This window comes from Mesitornis unicolor, unplaced genomic scaffold, assembly GCF_000695765.1.
Source record: "Mesitornis unicolor isolate BGI_N332 unplaced genomic scaffold, ASM69576v1 scaffold23054, whole genome shotgun sequence".
NCBI classification, from domain to species: Eukaryota; Metazoa; Chordata; class Aves; order Mesitornithiformes; family Mesitornithidae; genus Mesitornis; species Mesitornis unicolor.
The window spans coordinates 9,685-17,416 of NW_010178399.1; the positions used below are offsets into that span (position 1 = coordinate 9,685).

At 57.2% G+C, this 7,732-nt stretch overlaps 1 protein-coding gene across 2 annotated transcripts in view; it reads left to right on the forward strand.

The window, feature by feature from the left end:
* CSRP1 (cysteine and glycine-rich protein 1) overlaps positions 1-4,463 on the forward strand; it is a 7,999-nt gene extending 3,536 nt beyond the window's left edge. The window contains exons 2-5 of one of the 2 annotated variants that reach the window (XM_010182452.1): positions 1,094-1,262; positions 1,745-1,871; positions 3,900-3,993; positions 4,208-4,463. In XM_010182452.1, the coding sequence (XP_010180754.1) occupies positions 1,094-1,262; positions 1,745-1,871; positions 3,900-3,993; positions 4,208-4,284 (467 nt within the window). In that variant the 3' untranslated portion in view covers positions 4,285-4,463. The remainder of the gene's footprint in view (positions 1-1,093; positions 1,263-1,744; positions 1,872-3,899; positions 3,994-4,207) is intronic. The other variant, XM_010182453.1, reaches the window with a different exon arrangement.
* The last annotated feature ends 3,269 nt before the right edge of the window (positions 4,464-7,732 follow it).

Sequence of the window (7,732 nt, forward strand, 5' to 3'; positions counted from 1 at the left end):
GCGTGATGGGGAAGGGCCAAGACGCTTTTTCTGCTGGCGCAGAGGCCGCCAGGCTGCTGGGAGCCGCGACATCTGAGGGGTGTGAGCAGGAGATGGACGGCTGTGTCGCCGCTGCAGCGAGATCGGTGCCGTCGTGGCTGCCAGCGCCGCGGGCTCTGCCTCCGCGCCGTCTCTTCCTCCGCGCCCGCGTCCTGCACCGGGGCAGGCGAACGCTGCGGGCCCCTGTGGGTGCTGCTTGCTTCCCGCTCCAGCGTGCAGGGCGGTGTGTGCCAGGAGGGGTTTGGAAACCGATGTGGAGGCTGAGATCAGAGCTGGGGTGGGAGTCAGGAAAACCTAAAAATCGGGAGCACAGTCTGCATGGTCTGAGCCCAGCACCAAGCTCAAGCTCTGGATGGGCTCAGCTGGGACCCTGAGCCTGGCTGCTGCCTCCTCCTGTCCCCTCTTACGTCCCATATTGATCCCAAGGCTTGAACACCCAGCTCAGTGGTCCTCAACTGAGACCACCCTGTGCACCCCCTCATCATGGGATGGACCAGGGTGACGCATTAGCATGGACATCTGCCGTGGTGAGCTCAGGGTATGGAGAGTGAACCGTGCAGAGTAGCATGATGTGCTAAAAACCAGTGCATCAGCTGTGGAAACGGCTGCAGGTCAGCTGTTGGTATAAACAGGAGGAAAAATAGATTTACTTACATTACTTTCCCCAAGGGTGTATTTGCAGCAGATTGGGAGTGTGGCAGAGCCGCTGCAGTGGGGCAGGGAGCTCCATCCCTCTGCTGTGAACTCTTCAAACACCCCCCCTCACTGACTACCGTGTATCTCCAGGATCCAGCACCAGCAGGGTTAACTGGGCTTTGCCTTAGTATCAACCTTGAAGCTTTGGTGGTTGCTTCCTTTTAAAGCCAGACAATGTTCTTGTTGTGATCCTTATCTCTGGCTGTTTTGCATTCACTCCATTTAACGAGGATCTTGTCTAGGGTTTCCTGCTCCTTGAAAGCCGAGATGTGCCATCCCATGTGAGGACTTGTTTTTCTCTCTAATTAGTGAGCTCTGGATGCGCAGGCTGATGGCAGGGCCCTCCCCTCTTTTGCAGTGGTCTGTAAGAAGAACTTGGACAGCACCACGGTTGCCGTGCATGGAGACGAGATCTACTGCAAGTCCTGCTACGGCAAGAAGTACGGCCCCAAGGGCTACGGCTTCGGGCAGGGAGCGGGGACCCTGAGCACCGACAAGGGCGAGTCTCTGGGCATCAAATATGAAGAGTGAGTTTACGTCTTGTTTTCAAACCTGAGGCTGTTGTGGGCACCTTCTCCGCCACCTCTCTCTCATGTGGTGCTTGGCTATGGAGCCTGTGCTGGACTGATAGCAGGGTCTGATCCAGAGGGTGCCCTGGGTGCCCCTTTCTGCTCCTTGGGGACACCCCATGAGCCCCGTGTGCAGGGCGGGATGGGACTTGATGGGACACGTCCCCATTGCTGAGCGTGCTGCCCTGCTGCACACAGCCTGAGGCTGAGTCATCGAATCATAAAATAAGGTTGGAAAAGCCCTCTAAGATCAAGTCCAACCCTAAACCCAGCACCACCATGGCCACTAAACCATGTCCCCAGGTGCCATGAGAGGGCTCGACACATTGTGCCTAAAGCTCCAGGCTCTTCAAAACTGAGTTGGGATTTGTGATCCCGTAGCTCTTCCTTCCCCCATCTTGCTTGTGCAGCCCTGATCGTGAACTCCTTCCCATCCACAGGGCCCAGCCCCACCGACCCACCAACCCTAATGCATCCAGAATGGCCCAGAAGGTCGGTGGTGCTGATGGGTGCCCCCGCTGTGGCCAAGCGGTGTATGCAGCCGAGAAGGTGATTGGAGCTGGAAAGGTAAGGAGGGAGATGGAGTGGGCAGGGCACACAGATGCCACAAGTTGCTGGGTGGCAGGGACACCTTCAGAGAAGCTCTTGACCTGGCCCATGTGCTGCTGGCAGGCTGAACGTGGGGCCTGGTGGCCACACTCACCTGGAAGTCTGGCTCCAAAAGGAGACCTGGGCATGACTGGAAACCAGGTTTTCCAGGCTGCGTCACTCTTACAGACTTGTAGATGGGAGAGAAATACCTTTTACACTGAATATTTGGAGCGCTGCTCAGTGGAGGTCACAGTGGACGGCCCAGACATGGGGACATCTGCTCTGTCAGCCCTGGGACCCTGGTGACGTCCTCGTCCACAGCAACCTTCCCTCTGGGATCTGGTACATGTGCAGGGCTTGCCAAGGGTCAGGATGATTGGTGCTGTGCCACAGGGACGGGAGGGCCGTGCTGGGGGACGTTGGGTCACCTCTGCTGTGCTCCGTCCTCCCTGGGGTTCCTGTGTGTCCCCAGAGCGAGGAGAGGAGGCATCCAGGCAGCAGAAAGAACCTCCCAGCACCATCATACCCTGTCCGGCAGTGATGGAGTTGTGATGGACACCGTGAGGGTCAGCCCAGGGACAGAAGACAAACTTATCCTTAAAACCCTGTTCTGAGCTTCCTGGGAGGCTTCTGAGGTTGATGTTTATGGGGAACCAAGGCTGGCAAAGAAATTACCCTCAAAAAACCCGGAGAGGATTCCAGAGCATGTATTTCATCTGCTAATGTTTGCTGGATGACTCCATCCATCCGCTGCCTCCTCCTCCAGCCCCCTAATTTCACATTTTCTTCCAAAAAAGGTTTCATGTTTTCCAAAGTGTTTGTTTAAATTCCTCCGTGAGCAGCTCTGGCCACTCTCAGGCTGCTCCAGGGCCGTGAGCTCATTTATCCCCGAGGACTGGCGGAGCCATGGGGGGGGGTTATTTTTAAACCCTGGCTGATTTCTGCATTCTTGCTTTCTGTTTGCTACCTTCCTTGGAGCTCTGGCTGTGTAGGGGCAGGTGTCACATCCCCACTGCCACCCCCTGGGCTGTGACACAGTGATCTCAGTAGGATGACTTGGTGATTTATCATGGAGCTTCAGAGAGGACAATGTCCAAAGAGGGGGTGAATGCCCCTCACAAATTGTTGAACAAATGAGTGCTATGAGTGGGGGCGAAAGCTTTCTGAAGCCACATCGACAGGGGTGCAGTGACCATGGCTGATGTTTCACAGAGTCACAGCGTGGTTTGGGTTGAAGGGACCTCACAGCCCCCCCAGTCCAACCCCCACGGGCAGGGACACCTCCACCAGCCCAGGCTGCTCCAGGCCCCGTCCAACCTGGCCTTGGGCACTGCCAGGGAGGGGGCCCCCACAGCTTCTCTGGGCAACCTGGGCCAGGGCCTCACCACCTCCCAGGGAAGGATTTCTGCCCAATATCCAGTCTAAATCTACCCCTTCCAGTTTAAAACCATTCCTCCTCATCCTGTCCCTACCTGCCCTTGTAAAAGGTCCCTCCCCAACTTCCTGTAGCCCTTTCCTGGCAGGTGCTCTAAGGTCCCCCCAGAGCCTTCTCTTCTCCAGGCTGAACAACCCCAACTCTCTCAGCTGTCCCCATAGCAAGCCCCTCACCATCTCCAAGGCCTCCTCTGGACCCACTCCAACAGCTCCATGGCTTCTGGTGTTGGGGATCCGGAACTGGACCCAGCCCTGCAGGGGAGGTCTCACCAGAGCAGAGGGGCAGAATCCACCCCTGGCCACACTGCTTTTGACACAGCCCAGGATACCATTGGTTTTCTGGGTTGCAAACGCCCATTGCCAGCTCATGTTGAGTTTTTCATCAACCATTACCTCTCTGTATCTCCCCTGTGGGGCCACTATTTCCAGAGAAAACCTTTCATCCTGTTCAGACTCTTTGCTCACCACTTTGGGTCAGAACCAAGGCCTCCAGAGGGACCCCTTTGGTAGCCACAGCATTGCCCCCCATCCCTGGGCGTTGTCTGACTGTGCTCTGCTCCTGTCCTGCAGTCCTGGCACAAGTCCTGCTTCCGCTGTGCCAAGTGTGGCAAGAGCCTGGAGTCCACCACCCTGGCGGATAAAGATGGGGAGATCTACTGCAAAGGTGAGAGCAGAGACTCAGGATGGGGCTGGGCTTTGGGGAGGGGATGGCCCAGCAGCTGCGTTTGGGGGCTGCCTGCAGAATTTCTGCCATACTTGAGGCCTCACTGTTTGCCCACAAATATGGCAAAGCCTGTCCTGGTTACTCAGTGCCCGTTTTCAGAGGAGGACCTGTTCGTGTTCAGGCTGACCCGTCTCTCGCTCCTCGTCCTCTGCAGGTTGCTACGCCAAGAACTTCGGCCCCAAGGGCTTTGGCTTTGGACAAGGCGCCGGGGCACTGATCCACTCGCAGTGAGGCACCAGGAGCCAGGCTTTCTGCTCGCCCTGGGCTTGTCCAGCCCAGCCTGGGCTGCTCGACCCTTCCGCACCAGCAGTGAACATCCTCACCATCATCCATAACCACCCGCTGCTTCGCAGCACGAGCCCCTTCCTCCCTGCCCTGACCCAGCGCACCCCGAAGCCGTGGGAGTCCCAGCATGGTCCTCATCGGGTCCTGCTGGTGAGGGTGCTGGTGGGGAGACAGCTCGCACCCACCCGCAGCGAGGCCCCGTGTGCCCAAAACGCTCTGCTCCGCGCTGCCCGTCCTGCCGGGATGCAAGCTCAGCCGTGCCACCGAGCAAGCAATAAACATCAAAGCTGACCCATGCCTGGCCATGCCGTGGAGTTTATTCCCCGTCTGGGGCTGAGGAGGCCCACGGGGTGACCAGAGCTGCAGGTCAGGAGGTGGAGGGAGGATGGGGAATGTTCCCAGAATCACAAATCATTTGGTTGGAAAAGGCCTTTAAGATCATGGAGTCCAACCATCACCTGGCCACCACCAAACCATGTCCCTCAGCATCTCATCTCCCCATCTGGTGGGGATGGTGACTCCACCAGTTCCCTGGGCAGCCTCTTCCAGTGCTGGACAACCCTTTCAGTGAAGAAATTTTCCCTCAGATCCAACCTAAACCTACCCTAGCACAACTTGAGGCCATTTCTCGCTTGTTATGGGGAGCAGAGCCCGACCCCTTCTTGCTACCCCCTCCTTTCAGGAGCTGCAGAGGGGATAAGGTCTCCCCTCAGCTCCTCTTCTCCACTTGAACCTCCCAGCTCCTTCAGCCATTCCCCATCACTCGGGTGCTTCAGACCCCTCCCCAGCTCTCCCCCTGCTCCCGTGGTGGTTGACCCTTCCAAAAGCAGTGGCTGATGCTGGGAGGCCCAGCACAGCCCATTCTGGGTGTGCCGGTAGCACCACACGTGTGCACGTCCTATCAAACCCCTATCGATGCTTTTACTGGGGCCTCTCCAAACAGGCGTGCCCAGCAGTGCTGAAGAATTAACAACTTTTCGCCTACTCCCTGGGTTTTCAGCAGCACGGGGACTCTTTAAGCCTTAGTTGGGCAGCTTCCCAGATTTAATTCATATAAACTCTTTTCTTTCTGTGATTCTCCTGTTTGTCTGGTGTGACGTACCCACGAGATCAGCCTCCTGCAGCTCACAACTGTGAACTCCACAGGGAATTTAGTTTAGTGTTTTTTGTTTATTAACATTATAAACTTTGTGGTTGAGTAAATGAGGTGTTTTTAGAAGTACAACAGAGGCAGAAAGCCTTTTGTGGGGCAGGATTTAAGCTCCTTTATCGACTTAAGCACTTTCTCCCCTTCATCACACCCTCGGTTTTTACACGACGTTTTGGAAGCCTAGATGGGGAGTATGCTCTTTAAGCATCTCCAAAATTTCCCCCTCCCTCCAGGTTTCCCACCCAAATTTTAGTTGTCCCCATTGCTCTGGGGTGTGTGGTTGGGGTAGGATGAGGTGACAGGGGATGGCACTCGGTGTGAAGGGCAGAGAAGGGCTCAGGGCTGCGGTTGTGGGTCAGAAAAGGAGACCAAAACCTGGCTGGGCCAGGGAGAGGCCCTGCTGCACCCCATGGATGTGGAGGGGTCGGAAGCTGCTTTCTCCATAAGCGTGGGGTGGATGCTGTGCTGCCACATCCCAACTGGATGTGCCATGGGCAGGGATTGCACCCGAGCAACACTGTGAAGTCAATAATGCTGGAACAAGTCTTTCCTGAGTCTCTTTTCCCCATAGTTGTAGAGGTTGTGTCGAAGAGAGGGGAGGTACTGATGTATCACAAGTGTGATGGACCCCAAAAAGGCCATGGGCTCCTGGAGACCTGGCCAAAGCCAGGAGAAAGCACTGGGTTTGGGGTTTGTGGGGTCACAGAAAGGGGTAGGATGGAAGAGACTGACCTGCTCAAAGCAGGGCGTGCACCAAAGGTCAGGTTGATCAGGGCCTGTGGGTCCAGTCAGGTTTGGAAACCCTCTGAGGATGGAGGTACCACCACTGTGGTTCTCATCACATCGATGCACACAGAGGTTATTTTTCTTAAATACACCAGTTTCCCTCTGTCTCCTGTGCCTGTTCTTTCTTGTCCTTTTGCCATACATGGCTGTCTCTCCCTTCTCCACAACCCTTCTGAAGTTGGGTCTCCCTGAGCCCCCTCTTCCCCAGGCTGGGGGTTCTCTGCTGAGTTTCCAGCTCCAAAGGTCCCAGGCGGCAGCGTGGGCAGTGTCCTGGGACGGGGACTTTGCCTTGAGGGTTTGCGATCGGTGCTGCATGGCTGCTGAAGATGCAGCAGCTTTGGGGGTGATGGGGACCCACATCCTCGGTGTTGACATGGGGAGACCAGGATGAGCATGAGGTGGGCTGGGGGTGGTGGTGGGATTAGGGGTGATTTCTAGGCATCCCGTGCCCAAACTGCAGCGGGATGGTGGTGACCATCTGCTACCCTCTGCTGGTTACTGCTCCCTGTGCACAGGCAGGACCCAGCACCCATCAGCCAGACGCATCTGGACACCTGCGCCCAACTGATGCCCAACTCCTTTTAGAGCCACGTTGCACCCAGGAGCACCCATCCCTCCCTGGGGCGGCTGCCAGTCCTTGGGAAAGGGGCAGTGGAACCCAAACTTGCCTCCAAAGCGGTGAACCAGAGGGACTGCTCATGGCCAAGCACTGGTGTTGAGGAGCTGGTGGTGGTGACACCACTGAGCCATTGGACTGGAGCCCTGCGAGCCCCAGGGCCGGTGGTGTCAGGGGATCGTGTGCCAGGGGTTGTCACCCCACCACCAGCACGGTGTGGGGATGTCACCGCAGCCCGGGGCAGGACTGTCCCCAGCCAAGCCCCGGCAGCCCTTGTTCCCGACCCTCCTTGTTCCCGGTTGTGAGGGCTCTGCGTGGCTGGGACGTGCGTGGGGACCATGGGCAGCCCACGGGGCTGAGCAGTGAGTCCTGTGGGGTCTGCTGGAGGGCAGGAGCTGCGGCGTCGGACCCTCCCCCTAGGAACGGCCGGCTGGGGAGAGAGGAGCGTAGAAAGACTTTGTCAAAGCTCCTTTCTATCCATGGATACAGGAAAATGCCCTTCCCTTGGTGACTGGAGCCTGGAGAGGTGGTGAGCAGCAGAGCTGGGGCCTTGAGGGGGGTTTGACAGCCCTTGGCTCTTCCCAGGGGGGTGAGGAAGGAGATGGGGCTGGGTGGGGAACCAAGAGTGCCCACGGACATCCCAGCTCTGCTCTGGAGAGTGACAGTCTCGAAACCACTCACCTCCAAATTTCCATGGCTTAGCATCCCTGGAGCTGAGCTTTACCTGTGTGTGGGAAAAGAGCCCTGGGTGCTCTTTTGCGGGAGGCAGGGGAACCCACACAACTGCTCTGCTCCTCCCGAATATGCTGGGGTGACCTCTGGGGCTGCGCTGACCCCCCCTG